This window comes from Eretmochelys imbricata, chromosome 5 (genome assembly GCF_965152235.1).
Source record: "Eretmochelys imbricata isolate rEreImb1 chromosome 5, rEreImb1.hap1, whole genome shotgun sequence".
Lineage (NCBI taxonomy): Eukaryota > Metazoa > Chordata > Testudines > Cheloniidae > Eretmochelys > Eretmochelys imbricata.
Window position 1 is genome coordinate 71,939,406 of NC_135576.1, and position 20,435 is coordinate 71,959,840.

The window sequence follows — 20,435 nt, forward strand, 5'->3', positions numbered from 1 at the left end:
GGTGCTTTTCCATTTGGGGGGGGGGGGGGGGGGGATATGACCCAGAGAGAGACAAAGGATTCCCGCCTTGTGCGAAAGATATAAAAGAGGGTGGAAAAGAACAAAGGGGGCTGCCAGTCATGAGAAATCCCCTAGTTACCACCTGAGCTGGAACTAACAAGAACTGTACCAGGGGAAAGGATTGGGCCCAGACTAAGAAGGAGTCTAGCCTGTGAAAGAAGTTTATTGGAACATCTCTGAGGGTGAGATTTACCTGTATTCAGTTTCTTAAACGTATTAAGCTTAGACTTCCATGTTTTGTTTTATTTTGCTTGGTAACTTACTTTGTTCTGTCTGTTATTACTTGGAACCACTTAAATCCTACTTTTTATACTTAATAAAATCACTTTTGTTTATTAACCCAGAGTAAGTCATTAATACCTGGGGGAGCAATACCTGCGTATCTCTCTATCAGTGTCATAGAGGGTGGACAATTTATGAGTTTACCCTGTATAAGCTTTATACAGAGTAAAACGGATTTACTTGTGGTTTGGATCCCATTGGGAACTGGGTGTCTGTGTGCTGGAGATAGGTAACCTGCTGAGTGGTTTTCTGTTAAAGTCAGCAGCTTTGGGGGCGTGGATCAGACCTGGGTCTGTGTTGCAGCAGACTAGTGTGTCTGGCTCAACAAGGCAGGGTATTGGAGTCCCAAGCCATCAGGGAAAGCGGGCTCAGAGGTAATTCCAATATCATTTTTCTAATCTATAGCTCTGATTGGCTGAAACGGTAGCCAGTCTACACTGGAGTACTGATGTACATATAGGACATAATTTCTGTTCTCACTGGGTAAGTGAGAGAGAAAAGATACCCTAACATAATAAGAATCCCACTATAAAAGAAACTAAATGTTTTAACGCTGAGGGCCAGATTCAGTGCTGGTTTACACTCCATACAATACTTCTGAAGTCAATATGGTTGTGTAAATCAGTCCTTAGTCTAGTTTTTGGTGTCAAGTTAAACTGTCTGACCTCATGTGTTTCACCAAAATACCAAGTTTAGAGACTAAGCCTCTTGTCTTATTTATTTTTTCAATTAAGAATAAAATCTACTGTGACATTCAGGCACATATCCAAAAACATACATTCATCAGTTTTGCACATGAATTATTGAAAATAAAAAAACTCAAACCACAAAACCGTAACAAACACAGAGTCCCTCTCTCAAGAAAAGCCACATGTTCTTTTTGGCCTCAGTGTTCAGTCAGCAACTACAAAGTTGTCTTGGGAAACCCATGTATTGTCTCAACTATTTCGGTCAAATTCATCCCTGGTGTACCTCCACCAAAATTAATCCCTTCTGTCCAATATTAGCAAAAGTGGGTCACAGACTCCCTGAATTAAGCCTTCCTTTGCAGGAAGGTTTGGAAGACCTGAACAAACTACCATCCCCTTTACTCAGTAAATCTGCATATTTTCCCAGTGGTGGATCAGTCACAGGAATTCAGATACCGACAACAATCCATCCACTGTATAATAGGTGATGTGTCACAGAGTCCTTTTATGTCTAAGAGGAATCTTCATTCTTTTTGGGGATGGCAAACAAGATTTCTCCTTCCATCTGAGATAAAGCTTAAAGTTATAATGGGGAAGAGGAAGGAGTTTGCCTCTCTCTGAAGCAGAGTCCATGGCCAGAGATCAGTGCACAACTGGTATCTGCTAAGCTACTGCAAAAGAAAAGAGTGAAATAAAAATATATTGTTAACTGAGTCTACACTGGGACACAAACATTACCCTCAGAGAAGCACATACAATTGCCATTAAAAATCAGCGGAATTTTTACTGACTTCAGTGAGAGTGACACGCGTTTATCTGAGGATAGAATTTGACCCTCTGTACGACTGTAACAAAAGTGCTTAGAAAACATCTCTGAGATGTTTTGATCTTTGTCTCTGCTTGGATCAGTCACATTGGACTTTGGATTTAGTGTAATTTTTTCATCAAGATCCAGCGCATCATGACTTTCCCAAGGCACGCTGGTGTCTGGTGATCACAGCTAATAAATACCTATGACAGAAGGAAGTAGGAACTACACTACAGCCAAGGATATGTCCCTGATTTACGCTGATGTGAATGAGAACAGAATCTGATCCAGTGAGACAGACATTTCCCCTCTAATATGCATATCAATGACGCTCCCAAGCTTGCGAAAAGCAGTGTGTCTACGTACCCCAATATTGGGCATCTTTATTGCTGGAGTCTGAGAACCGGATCTCTATAGCTAGTACTAACTACCCTTTAATTTCAGCTTTGAAATTCCCAATCTGAACACACCTGAAAAACAATATAATTACTGGACTCTTTTCCAAGAGAACCTTCCTTAACACTCCACAGCACAGGTAAGTGTATTCAGAAACTTGCCACCTGTACATAAATTAATGGCTCTCAGAAAGCAACAAGTCTTAAAAGTCATGGCCTGGAGAGGCACATTGCTCTGCCACTTATTAATGCCTCTAGATGCCTCTATTTCATCTCTGCAATTTCCAACCATCAAAATTTTATAGATAAATAAACTAGCAACATTTAAAAACAACCTTCAGTCACTTATAAATAAAATGTTTTTGCTATTTGGTAAAATAACAGAACAGGAACAGGAGTTAAAAAAAATCAATCCATCCAATTAATCAGCAAATTACATGATCAGGTCAGAACATGTATACTATTATAGAGGGGGGTGAGTGTGTGTGTCCCCCCTCCATTTTCCCTTTCCCCAAAGGGCACTCATTTAGGTGCTTCAGTTCTTCCTGACAAGCTCATTTTCTGTTCTTCCTCTGCAGCTATTATAGTTCTGATGGTCTGGGAGCAAGGTTCTGAGATTATTTTAAATGAAACTGTTTATTATCCTAGAGAATTCCTGAACACCTTTGGTTTGATTAACAAGGCTTGGATGATTTATTTTCTTTCCCCTCCAAGCACTCTGATCAGTATTTTAAAGGATGCAATGGCTTTCTACTAGTAAGTTTCAGAGTAACAGCAGTGTTAGTCTGTATTCGCAAAAAGAAAAGGAGTACTTGTGGCACCTTAGAGACTAACCAATTTATTTGAGCATAAGCTTTCGTGAGCTACAGCTCACTTCATCGGATGCATACTGTGAAAGTACAGAAAATCTTTTTATACACACAAACCATGAAAAAATGGGTGTTTACCACTACAAAGGTTTTCTCTCCCCCCACCCCACTCTCCTGCTGGTAACAGCTTATCTAAAGCTTATCTAAAGTGATCACTCTCCTTACAATGTGTATGATAATAACATCAGCCACACTATCAGAGGCTCGTTCACCTGCACATCCACCAATGTGATATATGCCATTATGAGCCAGCAATGCCCCTCTGCCATGTACATTGGTCAAACTGGACAGTCTCTACGTAAAAGAATAAATGGACACAAATCAGATGTCAAGAATTATAACATTCATAAACCAGTCGGAGAACACTTCAATCTCTCTGGTCACGCGATTACAGACATGAAAGTTGCGATATTACAACAGAAAAACTTCAAAACCAGACTCCAGCGAGAGACTGTTGAATGGGAATTCATTTGCAAATTGGATACAATTAACTTAGGCTTGAATAGAGACTGGGAGTGGCTAAGTCATTATGCAAGGTAACCTATTTCCCCTATTTTTTCCTACCCTCCCCCCAGACGTTCTTGTTAAACCCTGGATTTGTGCTGGAAATGGCCCACCTTGATTATCATAGACATTGTAAGGACAGTGATCACTTTAGATAAGCTATTACCAACAGGAGAGTGGGTTTGTGTGTGTGGAAAAAAAAAAGGAGAGGGGGGGAAGAACCTGGATTTGTGCTGGAAATGGCCCACCTTGATTATCATACACATTGTAAGGAGAGTGATCACTTGAGATAAGCTATTACCAGCAGGAGAGTGGGGTGGGGGGAGAGAAAACCTTTTGTAGAGGTAAACACCCATTTTTTCATGGTGTGTGTGTATAAAAAGATCTTCTGTACTTTCCACAGTATGCATCCGATGAAGTGAGCTGTAGCTCACGAAAGCTTATGCTCAAATAAATTGGTTAGTCTCTAAGGTGCCACAAGTACTCCTTTTCTTTCTACTAGTAGAAGACATCCTGTCTTTTCAAAAAAATCACTAACCCATGTCAGCAGTGACCATAGTGGACTGGTTCTCTGGTACTGAAACAGAAGTCTGATCCTGGTCCATGCTGCGTGAATCTTCATTAGCCTCATGCTGGCTCTGGCTGAGCTCTGATCGTAGTTCGGAATATTCATCTTCCTCCCTGGGGGAGAGGCACAAGAAAAAAATATTATTGAAGGAATAAGTAACTCTACAGCACGCCTTTCAGTCCTGTAGTCACAATAAGTAGGGTACACACTGGACAACAAACTTTCTCCAGCTCAACAAGACTATCAAATGGACCAGGGTATGCTTCCCATAAAACAAACTGACTTTCTGCATTGTACTCTCAACTGCCAGTTATGTAGTGGGTAGCACCTGGCTCGCATTTCTGTATTTTGAAGTTTCACCAAAGTTCTTGTGATCATTCCAGACTAATGTTCACTATAAGAAAATGTATTGCCAGATTAAGTGTGTGTCTCTCTCTCGCTCTCTAAAGTCTCCTGTTGCCAAATGGGTTTTTATTTGAAATCTATTGGAAAATAATGTACAGATTAATTAGAATGGCAGTGAACTGCTGGAGTTACTGGAAAACAAAACCCTTGCATATTACATACACTCACTCTTATTTGTCAAGCGGGTTCCTTCAAAAATGTTTGAGCGATATTGGGCATTACCTGAAGTAGTGAGATTTATAAAAGGAGTCTCTTCTCCCTACTTTCGCACCTAAAGTTCAAGGAATGGGGAGAAGCAGATAAGGAAAGTGGTGGAATGTGAAATCACAGTGCCCAATGAAGCACTTTAAAATGTTTCTTTTCTTTTTTTAATCCGTTTGCTAATCCGACTCAAAAAATGAGATTCAGGAAGACCTGATTTTTTTAATCAGCTTCAGTTTTCTGTAATTATTATTTTGTCACTTTCAGATATGCACATTTTAACCAGCCTGAAAAACAGCAGTAGCATAGGCACAGAAACAAATCAAAAACTTCTGATGAGTGAATTTACTGTACCCCTATTTGGCTACTCACAAGTAAAGTATTTTGCAGAGGTTTATTTTGCTGCTGTTTCATCAGAGAGGTGGATGATTTTAGGGTGGGGAGGAAGCATAGAGCAGGAATGGAGTTCTTTGGTGAGGGAGGGAGAGCACAGAACTGTGAGGGTACCTCCAGCTGTGTGGAAGCCTGTTGTCTAAGGGGGTAGTTCTGCAAAGTAATGAGCACTTTCCACTTCCATTGAAGTTGGTGGGAGTTGAGAGCTCTTAGTACCTTGCAGGAATTAGCCCTAAGGTTTGACAATGTCTGTCGGGCAAAATAGCTGAAAGGAAGATGATCCACACGTATCACAACACTGACTGAAGGAAAGGTTGCTGTCTGTGAAACAGGTCAACTCATAAGAAAAATTCCGGCTTGTTTGCCAAGCAGCGTTTCCTTAGCTTACCCACTGTAGTTTTAATAGGAATGATCACACTTTCCTAACCCTGAAAGGCAACTCAGCTCACTACAGAAAGTTACATCTTTATCACAAGCACTTAGCAACTATTATACAAAAATTAAGATTCTAAGCTTAAAATTAAATTTTAAATCAAAGCAAGGTGTTTTAGGTGATGGGCAATACATATTTAAAGCAAGTGGGAGAACCAAACCAAAAACAGCATGAATTAAAATACAGGCTACTGAAGACACATAAATTGTGGGTTAATGTTCTATGAATAAGTTAATTATTAGGCACAGCACACGGCAATGATAATTAGTAATTGTTTTTGTCCAAAACTAAGTGCTCAAAGAGTTGCTTTTTCTTTTGGTCAAAAGGATAATTTGTTTGTTCATTTATACATTAACCTGCTTTGCAATTAGTGATTCATTTTAAAATGTGAATCTCCTCCATGAATGGATGACAGGCTGACCTGATCATAAAACCAACTGCTTGTCTACACATGCTAATCAGCTCTGACTTTCTCCACTTTCAGACTCAGACTAGTTTTCTTGTTTAAATGACAATGGCTAAGATTGACAAATTTACCTTTGATTGTTTGAGCCAAATTTTCCAAAATTTACCCCTTGAAACATGCATGCAAAACATGCCTCTTTACAAACATGTAACTCCACATTCAAAATAGGAAATATTTTTTGAATAGCAAACGCAGATGGTAAATTACCCACTTTGTACACATAACAGCATATTTTATATGTGCAATTTACCTTTTCTACCCGAGGTATTTGAAGAGCACGAATCAGTGCAGCATCTTTTAAATATGCTTATATTTTGTGTACACAACTAAGGTGCCGATTTTTGAAAACACGGGTTTTCTAGTTCTGCAGCTGTTCAAAGGCAACGCAAAATCTCTCTCTTCCATCTTCTTCCCTTCCCTTTTAGAACACAAAAGCGGTGCTGGTTTCAATAGGACTTAGAGGTGCAATAGCTACACACTAAAACAGAATGTTTAAAAATGGATTAAAAGTAACAAAAGGTACTGGGCCAGATCGTTCTGTGCAATGAAGCAGTTTTGTGTCACTCCAGTGGTACGAAACTGTTTTAAAGCCTGCTTAATAATGATCAAAATGGCAAACTCTCAGCACCTCCTCCTCCCCATTGAGGAATTCTGGTGGGGTGTTGTCAAGGTGTGTACACAGAGATTCTTTCATAGCTTCAACCAGAGAATGCTTTCACCACAGTGGGTGTTGGCCGTTTTTCAACTTTCATTATATTTTAATGAATGTTTTGTAAAACATGGGAGATCCTCAGACAAAAGACACTATGAGTGCCAACCATTATTAATTTTTATGATGCTGTCCACTATACTATCTATTCTGTCTCCCTTTTTTCCCCCCCAGGTTTCTAGGTGACCCATATTTCTATATGCATTTTCTGTTGGGTAATGCACCGAATTCATGGCCGCACAGCATTTACTTACAAATGGTTGACTGGTTAGATTGTATGTCTTTTGACAGCTGCTAAGAATCCTAAGCGGACATCAGCAGGCAAGAAAGTCCATAAGCTGCACAGACCTATTTCAGCATTGAGATGAAAGACAACTCACTCTCTCTCTTCCCACCCCCCCCCACCCAATTCTTTTGCTGAACTCACAGACAAACTGGAAAGACTGTACGTAGCTGATTCTGTTCTCAATCACATGGCAATATTTATTTTTGTATCATTGCATGAAAAATGCATTTCCTTACTGAAGCCATGATTAAAAAATAAATAAAATCTTGTGTTAGGGTGAACTTTTCTTGGCCAGTAACATTGACTTTCAAAACAGATACAGTATTATCTCATGTTTTATTATTTAGTTTGGGACCTTCTTTGTTCTTGAGAGGTTGATCTTGTTAGGGTGTTACTGACACACCCTAATATGTATGTGTTTTTAATACACTGATACTGCTGTTTCATGTGGACCTACCCACTTGACCGGCTTTGCCTTTTTGTGACTTGTGCAAACCAATGGATGGGCAGCAGTTCAGGAAAAGAGAGTTAATGAATGTATCAAAGTCTTCTGTGAATGGAAGGAATATAGGCTGGTGATAATTTTACCTGCCTACTTCCAAATGATAGGTAACAGGGGCTCAGAGCTATGATGCTGCAGTGAAGAAAATTCACATTGAAGAGTATGGAAAGATATTCTGCATCTTTCCTGCATAAATACACAGAGTTTCAGATGAAACAATCTTACTCTGAATTGGACTTAAACCTGTGACTTGAGTTCTGCAAATTTGGCCAAACTACATTCACACTACGAGAAAGAAAGATTAGACTTTGAAACAGTGCTCTTGTGTTCTTAGCAAAGTTTTAAACAGGGTAGTCTCCCATCTGAGCCTTGGATTTCTTAGGGACCCACTAAAGCCTCACTGTTTGAGAAACTCTTAGATAATGCAAACAGAGCCAACATTTCTATTTTTGACTATATAAAAGAAAGGAATTTATCGTCTCTCTCAGCAAGCTACCTTCTTAACTGCTCTACTTCCCTCAAATTACAAACTATTTCTTACGATCTGGTGGTGGGTAAATGATATATCAATCCCCCTTCAGAAACTAAGCAAGGCTCAACATTATATGAGTTCAGACATCTCTCTTCCAGACCAAATACCAAATTGGTTGCAGCTGTATTTCACAGTTTCCTCTTTTTTTGGTTGGATTCCCAAGCCAGCTGAGCTGTCTCGAACTACAGCAACATCAGTGAGACAAGACAATTAGGAATGATTGTTGGCTTGATCCCATAACCACTGTGACTTCATTTGCATCAGGAGTGTTGGCAGAACATAATGCAGTATCAACAGCTAGCTTCATGTGGCCATGCATCTGGAACTTGCTGTACCGTATAAAGGCCTGTCAAATCCAGAAGTTTATTGGAAATATCTAAAAATATTTCCTACAATAACTATTACTAAGAACAACACTGTGTCCCTCACGTCTGAGAAGAGGTGCAGCTATGGCACTTGATCCGACATCTCTGCAGTTGGGCTTGCTGAACAATGCATGAACCATAATTCTGCAACTTCCTGAAACCATTCGCCCTCACCTTCCAAAGTGTTTAAAAAAAGCAATCTCTTCTAAATAAAAAACATAAATTAGCTTATGCAATCTGTCAAACTCTCTTATATCTGTTGCAATGGTTTGTTTAGACTGAAAATCTTGTTCTGCTCTGCATTGCTAACCTCAAAACAACAGCAACAATTTAAAGACTCTAAATTAGATGATCAAATTTACTGTGTAACTTTTGTTTCTCTTGACCATCTACATAATATTATGGTTTTATAAAGGGAAGCATTAAGAATGGCATAAAGCAACAGTAAATCAAGCCTTCTATACTACGTCTGCTATAAGGTGCGGATGCCATACAACTTTTCCATGGCAGCACCAGGGAGATGCATTTCTTTGCCCTGTGATTCAGCAGATTTAAGTAACTGCTTTCCAAATCATGGCCTGACAATCTTGCGATTTCACGAGTAACGTCTCATCTTTCTGTGCACACGCTGTTGCATTGCCCACGCTATGCTCCTTGTGTGGGCAGAGTGCATCCACACTAGCAGCTCTTGCATCGACAGAGAGAGCAGGGCACTGTGGGTAGCTATCCCTCTGTGCAACTGGCCACAGGGTGCTTTGGGAAGGATTTGCAATGCCTCATATGGCAGGTACAGTGTCACATGATGCTGGTTTCTCAATCGCTTCGTTCCCTGGGCATCCTACTAGATTGCCAGCTGCTGTTCAACTGAAGTGTAGGGTGGAGGAGGAGAGAGAGTGTGTGTGTGTGTGTGTGTTGGGGAGAGACAGAAACAGTGTGTGTGTGTTGGGGAAGTATGAGAGAGACTGTGTGTGTGCGGGGGTAGCGTATATGTGAAAGAGGTAAGAGTGTGTGCTGGGGGAGAGACAGAGTGTGTGGGTATGCTGTCTCTAAGTTCAGACAGTTCTAAGTTTTGAGCAGTCTCTCCACACCCCACACCCCCAGCAGCAGGCCGCACCGTCTGTAAACCTAGCGAACATGCCTGGTCATGGTAAGGGAGGTAAGGGTATCAGAAAAGGAGGCACTAAGTGCCATAGAAAGGTACTGAGGGACAATATCCAGGGTATTATGAAGCCAGCTATTCGCCATTTGGCTCGTTGTGGGGGCGTGAATCATAGAATATCAGGGTTGGAAGGGACCTCAGGAGGGCATCTAGTCAAACTCCCTGCTCAAAGCAGGAACAATCCCCAACTAAATCATGCCAGCCAGGGCTTTGTCAAGCCTGACCTTAAAAACTTCAAAGGAAGGAGATTCCACCACCTCCCTAGGTAACGCATTCCAGTGTTTCACCACACTCCGAGTGAAAAAGTTTTTCCTAATATCCAACCTAAACCTCCCACACTGCAACTTGAGACCATTGCTCCTTGTTCTGTCATCTGCTACCACTGAGAACAGTCTAGAGCCATCCTCTTTGGAACCCCCTTTCAGGTAGTTAAAAGCAGCTATCAAATCGCCCCTCATTCTTCTCTTCCACAGACTAAACAATCCCAGTTCCCTCAGCCTCTCCTCATCAGTCATGTGTTCCAGTTCCCTAATCATTTTTGTTGCCCTCCGCTGGACCCTTTCCAATTTTTCCACATCCTTCTTGTAGTGTGGGACCCAAAACTGGACACAGTACTCCACATGAGGCCTCACCAATGTCAAACAGAGGGGTACGAGCATGTCCCTTGATCTGCTGGCAATGCCCCTACTTATACATCCCATAATGCTATTGGCCTTCTTGGCAACAAGGGCACACTGTTGACTCATATCCAGCTTCTCGTCCACTGTCACCCCTAGGTCCTTTTCTGCCGAATTGCTGCCGAGCCATTCGGTCCCTAGTCTGTAGCGGTGCATGGGATTCTTCCGTCCTAAGTGCAGGACTTTGCACTTGTCCTTGTTGAACCTCATCAGATTTTTTTCGCCCAATCCTCTAATTTATCTAGGTCCCTCTGTATCCTATCTCTACCCTCCAGTGTATCTACCTCTCCTCCCAGTTTAGTGTCATCTGCAAACTTGCTGAGGGTGCAATCCACACCATCCTCCAGATCATTTATGAAGATATTGAACAAAACCAGCCCGAGGACCGACCCTTGGGGCACTCCACTTGATACCGGCTGCCAACTAGACATGGAGCAATTGATCACTACCCGTTGAGCCAGACAATCTAGCCAACTTTCTATCCACCTTATAGTCCATTCATCCAGCCCATACTTCTTTAACTTGCTTGCAAGAATACTGTGAGAGACCGTGTCAAAAGCTTTGCTAAAGTCAAGGAACACCACATCCACAGCTTTCCCCTCATCCACAGAGCCAGTTATCTCGTCATAGAAGGCAATTAGATTAGTCAGGCATGACTTGCCCTTGGTGAATCCATGCTGACTGTTCCTGATCACTTTCCTCTCCTCTAAGTGCTTCAGAATTGATTCCTTGAGGACCTGCTCCATGATTTTTCCAGGAACTGAGGTGAGGCTGACTGGCCTGTAGCTCCCAGGATCCTCCTCCTTCCCTTTTTTAAAGATGGGAACCGCATTTCAGATCTCATTTACGAGGAGACTCGGGGAGTGCTAAAGGTTATTTTTGGAGAATGTGATCCGAGATGCTGTTACTTACACTTAGCATGGAAAGCAGAAGACTGTGACTTCCATGGATGTTGTTTATGCGCAGAAGCACCAGGGTTGTACTCTGTATGGATTTGAAGGCTAAACCTGTGTCAGTAATTCTCAGAAAACATCTATAACCCAAAGGGAGAAAAACATTCCACAATAATGGTTCCGATTCCCTCTGATTTCTCCCACAGCCTCCTCAGCTACATGGAGCAGCATCCTCAGCAGCTCTGTGAGCTCTCCAGGCTGAGGAATGTCAAAACTTCCTGGAGCTTTGCAAGGGGAGGGGCACATGCCTGCATAGCTAGGTGCAAGGCAGCGAGTTCAAAACAACGAGCAGAGCGGTCATGACAGGCATTGTGGATACTGGGGGAGGCCAGTTAAGTTGACGTAATAAATGGCAGTGTCTATACCAGGGGTGGGCAAACTTTTTGGCCCGAGGGCCACACTGGGGTTGCGAAACTGTATGGAGGGCCAGGTAGGGAAGGCTGTGCCTCCCCAAACAGCCTGGCCCCCACCTCCATCTGCCCCCTCCCACTTCCCACTCCAACTGTCCCCCTTAAATTCCCCCAACCCATCCAATCCCCCCTGCTCCTTGTCCCCTGACTGCCCCCTCCCAGGACCCCCCTACACCCTGACAGGCCCCCCGGGTCTCCCACACCTATCCAACTCCCCCCTGCCGCGCTCCCTGTCCCCTGACTGCCCCGACCCCATCCACACCCCCGCCCCTGACAGGCTCCCCGGGACTCCCATGCCTTTCCACCCCCCTCACCTGTCCCCTGACTGCCCCCACCAGAACCTCCGCCCCCTGTCCCCTGACTGCCCCCTGGGATCCCCTGCCCCTTATGCAACCCCTCTCCCCCCCTTACCATGCCGCTCAGAGCAGCAGGAGCTCGCAGCCATGCTGCCCGCAGGAGCGGCAGACCAGAGCGCTGGCAGGGTGGTGAGGCTGCGGGGGAAGAGGGATAGCAGGGGAGGGGCCGGGGGCTAGCCTCCCCAGCTGAGAGCTCAGGGGCCAGGCAGGATGGTCCCGTGGGCCAGATGTGGCCCGCAGGCTGTAGTTTGCCCACCTCTATACTGACGCTTTGTCACTTTAACTTTGCTGCAGAAAGCTCTATGCCTCTCATCAAGGTGGTTTGGTTTTGTCGGCAAAACAGCAGAGTTTTGCCACCAAAAGTAGCACTGTAGTGTGTACACCTCCACTGGTTTGTCAGCAAAAAGCAGCTTTTGCAGACAAAACTGTGTAATGTAGACAAGGCCTAAGCCTCTTCCCCAGACTTAGGCTACATCTACACTACAGCTGGGATCGACACTCTGAGATTGATACACCGGCGGTCGATTTAGCGGGTCTAATGAAGACCCGCTAAATTGACAGCGGAACGCTCTCCCGTTGACCCCTGTACTCTACCCATGACGAGAAGAGTAAGGTAAGTTGACGGGAGACCCCGCAGTGTAGACTCCATGGTAACTCGACCTAAGGTAAGTCAACTCCAGCTACATTATTCACATAGCTGGAGTTGCGTAGCGTAGGTCGACTTACCACAGTAGTGTAGACATTGCCTTAGTTGCTCCTAGGACCTCTCTTAGAATCTCTTTGTCCCAACCCACACCAACATCCCTTATATTCAGATTGGAGCAGAATGTGCCACACCTGTCCCAATGGAGGCAGCAGTAATTAACCAACATTTCTGCAGGGTTCCAACACCTGCTAACAGAGTGGGGCAAGAGCAGAAGCCTGACATGCTGTTACAGGAAAGTATGGAAATGACAGGAGCGAAGAATTGATTTTCTTTCTTCCCACTGTCTTTAGAAGCTGAATGGAAGCTCACCTTGTTCACACGTTGTTGTTTTTTAAATGTATTGGTCTGTGAGAAAAAAGTAGCTACAATGACCATTAAAGGAAAGCAAAAAAGAATTAATTATTCGCTTACAAATATTTATTATTATCATTACAGCGGAATGAATTCAAATATAAGCGGAGAGAGGTGTTGTCCAGGGATCTGAGCACAAAGGACTAACGTGGAATGCCAAAGCTGCCACGAGTCGGGAGAGGTTGTGCCTAGGTGCTCTATCACAGTAGCAGAACCTGAAGACACTTTGGCCTTCAGGGGCATGCACACCATAAGGGCAACAGTTGCATCCTTTCAAAGGTGCAGTGTATGTACATTTAGTGTCAGATTCAGTTCTGTGTCCCACTTTGCTCTGGATGTTGAAGCTGATCTTGTGTAGATATATACACATACTTAACCTTCTATAGCATCTGTCAACAAAGAAGAATACCCTATGATTTAAATATATTTTACAGTTTAATGGTTTCAAGATCTGTCCAGAAATTTCTGTGATGGGTTTTACAGAATTTTTCTTCATTTTCTGATACAGGATCAACCTTCGTTGATGGGAAAAGCCTAGCAACTCTGGCTCTTCCTATGCTTTACTCTTTAGCTTGACTTTGCCCATTTACAGAGTGGGACTATATGAGTAAGGGGTATGGTTTGGGCAGTTACTTTCATTCTCAAAAGAGTGCATGCCCTCTGGAAAACAGACCAGGAGGAACTGAATATGAGACTTATTTATACAGGTAGATGCATGGTTGAATATGGGATCAAAGAGGTTGCTCCACATAGAGAGACTAATATGAATTATTTTATATTTAAATTCAGACTAGTTTGTACTGTCCAGAGACATCTTCCAGGATCCTATCATCATCATTACCTACAAAAGAACTTGCACGATTTACCTATTCATATAATATTAATGCAATGCAATTATATTTATATGCTAAAATTACAATATATGGATATTATTACCTTCTGTAATTTAAGACACACCAGTTTACACTTTCACACAAAAATATTTTCCTGGACATATACTTTAAACAAAAGAGCTCCAGGCTTGATAGGCCATATGGACTTTAGTGAGATGAAGAAATGAAACAGCCATTACTGAAAAACATGCAGGAAAATAAGCAAGAAAACCCACACAGTGCTACATGGGGAGAATTTTAAGTAAGTATAACCTATGGAGATGTGAACTCTTCACTTTTGGTTTAAAATCCTTAACTGGCCAAGGATCGAGGAGTTCATGTCCCAATAAGCTTGGCACCTGAAAAGTACTGTGAGGTCCCAGCAAACTCCTTCACGAAGAAGTGGCAAAAGGCCTTTGCCTCTCAGTAAGCTAACAACAACTGAAATGGACAGATAAATGAAAAGAATGTTCCTCTTTGGTGAAATCTAGAACTTACATGAAGAAATAGCTGGTACTTACTGAGTAACGTCTTAAAAGAGGAGTGTCCAAATTTTGACATTCAGTGAGTATATGCAACACTTGTTCAATTTGCACCAATTTTGTATTTCATGGGAACTGCTGATGAAAGCAGGTGCAACTCTTGAAGCCAATTTCAGTTGCACCTCTACAACAGATTTAATTTAGTCTTGGTTGTGTTGTGGATAGCATAGAAGAAAGATAAAAATGGGAATGGGGAGTGGATTGCTTTGCCTTACACTCTCCTATAAGTTGCTTTTCCTGCTACTATTGCCCAGTTTCCAACCCCCTAGTATGCATGTTACACTAATTTTGCACACTCACTGAAACTCAATCATAGCAAGTCTAGCTACACAACTTTTATGATTAACTCATACCCAATGTATATTGTACACCACCGTGTATAGCGCTTCTGAATTTGGCCCAGACTTCCATAGGAGTTGCAATACCTTATTGTTGTTCCTTGTAGTCGGTCAATCTTTTTATTTAATTCAGCGATAATGCTGTGAAGCTCTGTGATTCGTTCCTCATAGCGTAGTGTTGTTCGCTCCTGTACATCTTCATGCTCTCTCATTAGATGAGATTGTTCACACTAAAGCAGAAAAAACAAAGTACAAAGGAAGAGGATGGGTTTTAAGATTAACCATACTGAGATTAGATGTAAGGCAAAGTTTTATGTGCATTAATGGCTCCCCTACCCACCAATCCGACACCATTTTTCAATAGAGAGAGGAAAATAGTCTTTAGAGTGGCCTTCTAACTTGGTACAACGCAGGGCTTTACAGGCTACATGCCAAGAGCCCAAGGATTTCATCTAAATTCAATAAAATAAACCATACTGCAGCTGCCCTCATCTTGAATATAGTGTCACCCACCACTCAGATCAGCCTGGAATATCACAAACTGGGACCTATAGTCTTTGTGAAGATTGTCATCCAGGAAGAATTGTCTGGGCTTTTCCCATGGTTATCATGCCTTCCCATATCCCACAAGAAGATATTATGTTGGGGGCCTGCAAAGCCATCACACTATGATGTTGTGTTCTAGCACTGGATTTTATGATAGAATGCAATAACCCTATGCCAAAAAAAAAAAAAAGTCCCTCCAAAAACCTAAACCACAAGACATTGTGTGGTGATGTGCTAGATACCATGCCATGAAGTTGTGACTGTCAAATCTGTTCCATCAGACAGAGCTACAAGAGGTGCCAATTCCAGACACAAGCAGTGTATTGTAACACTCTGACATATATCTTAGGCTTCCCAAACATTTCAGGGGCATCCAAGTGTTTCATGAGAGATCAAGGAGAGACTTTGGCACAAGATAACAGAAATGTGGCTGCCACTTTTCCTCCACCATTCTGGTTGAAACAATATAGTGGGGTAAACATGTTTAAAATAGACAAAGCCTAGAGAATCTGTTAGTAAACCTTTTTCCTTCCCATTAGGATTTTCTTTTTTCGGTTTAAGAAGGTACTTTGCATAATTTACTCATTTATAACACAATAAAAAGCTTGTCATTTGAGCCATGAAACAACAGACCTATTGCTTGTATTACTGTATGCCCCACACAACCCTGTCTAACTTTCCCTCCAACAGCGTTTCAATTCAGTCTAGGCTTGGTTCCAGATGCCAGAAGCCACATGCATTGCAATTACAGCACTAGCCATGGTACACATTAATTAGGCTTGGTAGCAGACTGGAAAGGGCAAGACTTCTGACCTGCTTCTGACCCCATGCAAGAATCAGGCAGGCCCCTGCCTCTCCTGCAGTCACACAATGGAGATTGCTCCTATTAAATGAAATCTCAAACTTACAGTGATCTATGCATTGGTACATCAACTGAACATATTCAATGCCTTTTTAATAAAACTATTTCTAAATGCTAAATCAGAACTAACTACTGCATGAATCCTCCTGCATTTTTATTTTACTGAAAGTGACTTGCCCTGAATATCACTCTATATGGAATTAAAATACAGTAAAGTAACACAATACATAACACATACAAAATTCCTATCTACAGTTAGGGGTCTGACAATATTTTCATAATAGCCCCTATTTTCTTAGGTTCATAACTTATGACTTGGGATCATTACTTATATGAAAATAAACTTCCTCCAAACTGAAAAATGATGTTAAGCTTGACAGACAATTTATTATCCACTTTTTTTTTTTAAGAAATCCATTTCAATACTTTTAAATTCTTGGAGTAAAAACACAGCGCAGAATAGTCGTGTTGTTTTTCATTCTAACTGCTGTGAAATATGCAATGACTTTCACACTATAGCTACCTTCTAACAAGATAATCAATGTTAGAATTTAATTGACAGGCAATAGTGATCATCTGTACTATCAATACATTATATTTGTATTTATTATTTTTGGAAAGGGAGGGGAAGAACAAAGATATATATATACATATAATAAGGGCCGAGTATATAAGAATTGTTTTAAAATGTAAATACAAATTTATCATCACAGAATAATAGAAATTATGGATGGAAAATAGGTGAAGCCATCTAGTCCACACTCCGTGCAGGACTGTTCTCTACAGTGTTCTTTGTCCAAAAGAAGACTGCACTAGCTTCTTGCTAGAAGTATGACGACCACATATAATATACACAAAATGGAGTTGCCTTCATCTTTAATGTAGAGGTACAGGTTACTGACAATACATGTCCCATTATGCCGTGAGATTCATCTTGTTCTTAGATCAAAGGCACCAACTTTCGCAGAGTGGAATTTCTCTTGGATGAAGTCTGTCCCCCTGTGGATGTATCTCCATACTAAAGATAAGGGCAGCAGAGGGCCACATTCTTGAACTCCAATGAGCCACATTCAGCCTTCAGGCCGCACACTGGCTACCTGACATAGCCATTATATACAGACATCACCATATCCTCTTACTTCTCATACACTATCACGAAAGGCTTTATTTCTCTGTTCCCTCGCCTCCCCATCTCCCTGATACTTGATCAGATAACTAGTCCTTCCTTCAGAGTATAAAAATACAGGGGAAGAAAGTATCAGATAAAAATGTTAAACAGTTTAACAAAAATGCTAGACAAAGATTATGCCCAGGGAAAATGGAAAGAAAAAGTGGCTTACTGCACCTTTCTAAACCAAATTTCCTGTGACACACTTTAATACCCACAAACACTGTCTCAGTATTCTCCAGCTCAGTGAGTTATCTACTCAATGTGGGGTTTTTTAAACTGAAAGGATATTTCAGACGGAGGGTTTAACAATAATTTTCTGACAATAAATAAAAAGCCTACCACACCGGATTTCATCTCTCTAAGCTGGGCACGGAAAAGCTGAATGTTATTTATCTTGGCTGAAGATGTACTGACTCTCGCTAATGGACTTCAGCTACAGCACGAGGCTTGCTTTCTCTCCCTCACTCTCTCAAGTCATTGCACAGTCACCATTTTTCACAAAAATCTTTACTTGGTGACAGACATATGGTGAGTAACAAAGAGGAAACAACGTGAAACAGGGGAAGTGTATGCACCTGAAGCAGCTTTAAGTTTTTGTTTAAAAGGGTCTTTGGCCTCCCTGGGGCAACAGAAAATGAGAAAAAGGAAGGGCACAAGGTGGAGACCCAATATGCTTTGCCGTGGTTTCAGCACGAATGATCTGAAGGAAACCTTGTACAACCTGGAGGATGATGTGGTGTTCCTGTCAGGCAATAGTGATTCTCCTCTGAGAAGGGTAAAAGTATGCGAAAGGAGACAATACAACCTATTATGCAATGTAGAATCCAGAGACAGAAAGAACCATCTAGACCATCTGTCAACCCAGGACTGTACCACTATTGGCCAATTTTTGTCCCTAGGCTTAAATGTGCCACTAGTACTTTTGATATATATATTTTTTCAATATTCAACCTAAAGTTTCTCTCCATTAATTTCACCAATTATTTATACCCCATTTCATTATATTAAATTCCTCTCTCTCCTTGTTTCTCATATTCTTCAAATATCAGATTTATCTCATGCACATCATAGTTGTTTCTTATCCAAGATGTACATATTTAGTTTTTTTAATCTCTTCTCACATGTCAGTTACTTCCAGTTATGAGATAAATGCCTCACACCCTCTCTCTTTCTCCTCAGCCTTGTTTTGGTCTCATATCTAACTTTCTGACTGGAATTATTAATGGTACCACTTGGCAGAGAAGGAAGACACAAGAACAAGCCATGGATTCCTGGAGGAGTGTGCACATCAAGAGTAGCTGCCAGGAAGAAAAAAGTGTTTCCAGTAAAGTTTTTAGCCAAAGTGACCCAGGGTTTCTGGGACAGGCTGCAGAGGTTACTTCATTACAGAACTAAGTTACCATGCTTGGGAACACCTTTGGCACTTTAAAGTCTGATCCTCTGGATAAAAGTGAGGTGCTGGGAAACAATCATCAGACCAATAAAAAACGTGAAGTGAGAGAGAAGAGAAAATACTTCAGCCTCAGGATGTTGGCACAAGTAGGTGTAACTGCTTATAAAGTGTAGCTGTAGCTGCAGTACAAGAAACACTAACAGTATCATCATTTGCATTACACTTATTGTACTCAGCTAGAGGATAGTACCAAATCCTAATCTTAGTGCTAGAGTAACAAAATCCCTAGAATCTCAGACACCTGCCTGAGGTGGAAGTAATCCCAGTAACACAATATTTTAGGAAGAGTACAAGCCATCACCTGAATCAGCTACAACAATAAACTTGTCTAACAAGTTCTTAGGAGCCAAACCTTTGCTTAAACAATATTGTATTTTAATTTATGACAAGCGGAAGCTTTTAGGATGCCATCAGTTAATTCTTGTCTCTTTTATATATAAGCAATATTCTGGTGGCCTGAGCCCCTTCCTAACAAGACACATGGATAAGAATTAATTGTATGGGGGGTTTAGTCTGTGTAATGCTTGAGGCTAAATGAGAGTATTGGTAAACCACATCTACTTGCTATCCATTTAAACTCTTAAGTACTATTTCTAATTATTTGTTTAGCTCAACTATTGATCTTGATTCCATGTCATCCAGCAAACCAGAAGAGTGCAAAAGGAATGGCAAAGTTGAATCTTCTAATCAGAACATAGAGTATGGCTTTTGGAATTGCCTCTTGTCTAGGAGTTCAGGTCTTTAGTCTTCCACTCTGCAACACTGCAGATCAGAGAAATGAATACTGTAGTCCTGATGGAAAGGTGTATGTAGAGCAGACACACTGCTCTAGTATTCCAAAAGGAAGCAGCAGTAACTATTTTAGGATAAAGTCCTTAATTACAAAATCCCTCGTTTCCAAGGTCATTTTAGCATTAAATCCACTCTGATTTTTTAATTTTTTTTTTTTAAGAGAGAGTAACAACATTGACAAATTCTGAGTAGCATGATGCATCTTGGGAATGTAGTCCTTTAGGAATGTATTCCCTGAATAGTCCTACTCAGGAGGAGGACCACCTTGAACCAACTTTGGAAAAAGAAACATTTATACAAAAACCAACTGTACATGGTCTGTATTTTTCTGTGTTCCCTCAGCTTCAGTTTTTGTCTGATCCAGCAGTTAAAACTAAACTAGAGCTTCGTGAGCATTGGCTGTTTCTGTTTGCACTGGTCCCAACAAACTTCTTCTTCAGTGCTGACCTGTGTGGCTTTTTATCCCCTTTTACCTTTGCTTAAAGCTTCAAATTAATTTGAACCCAAATGACACAACTATCTTCTCACACTGTGTTTTACTTAAGCTCCATACACTGCCCATGGATTATAGTTTGGTTTAGACTAAAACCAGAAGTGGACCTCCATACTTCTTTGAATGACACATAGTTGGTTGCTCTTGAGGGAGATAGGAAGTCATTTTATAGATATGGGAGGAGAGTGGTTTTAATTTTAGTTTGTACTTGCTGCAGTTTGCAGATTTGTAGGAAGTTATTCAGAGTGATATGTCAGAGGAGATGCCAACAGGAGTATATAGTGGGT

The 20,435-nt window shown here is 41.4% G+C and overlaps 1 protein-coding gene and 1 pseudogene across 1 annotated transcript in view; one reads left to right on the forward strand and one right to left on the reverse strand.

Annotated features, from left to right (window-relative positions):
- The window catches only part of MCC (MCC regulator of Wnt signaling pathway), a 225,746-nt gene that overhangs the window by 77,435 nt on the left and 127,876 nt on the right, over positions 1-20,435 (reverse strand). The window contains exons 3-4 of the mRNA XM_077816346.1: positions 14,919-15,061; positions 4,146-4,288 (exon numbers count right to left, since the gene is read on the reverse strand). Of these exons, the coding sequence (XP_077672472.1) occupies positions 4,146-4,288; positions 14,919-15,061 (286 nt within the window). The remainder of the gene's footprint in view (positions 1-4,145; positions 4,289-14,918; positions 15,062-20,435) is intronic.
- On the forward strand, positions 9,602-11,308 carry LOC144264587 (histone H4-like; annotated as a pseudogene).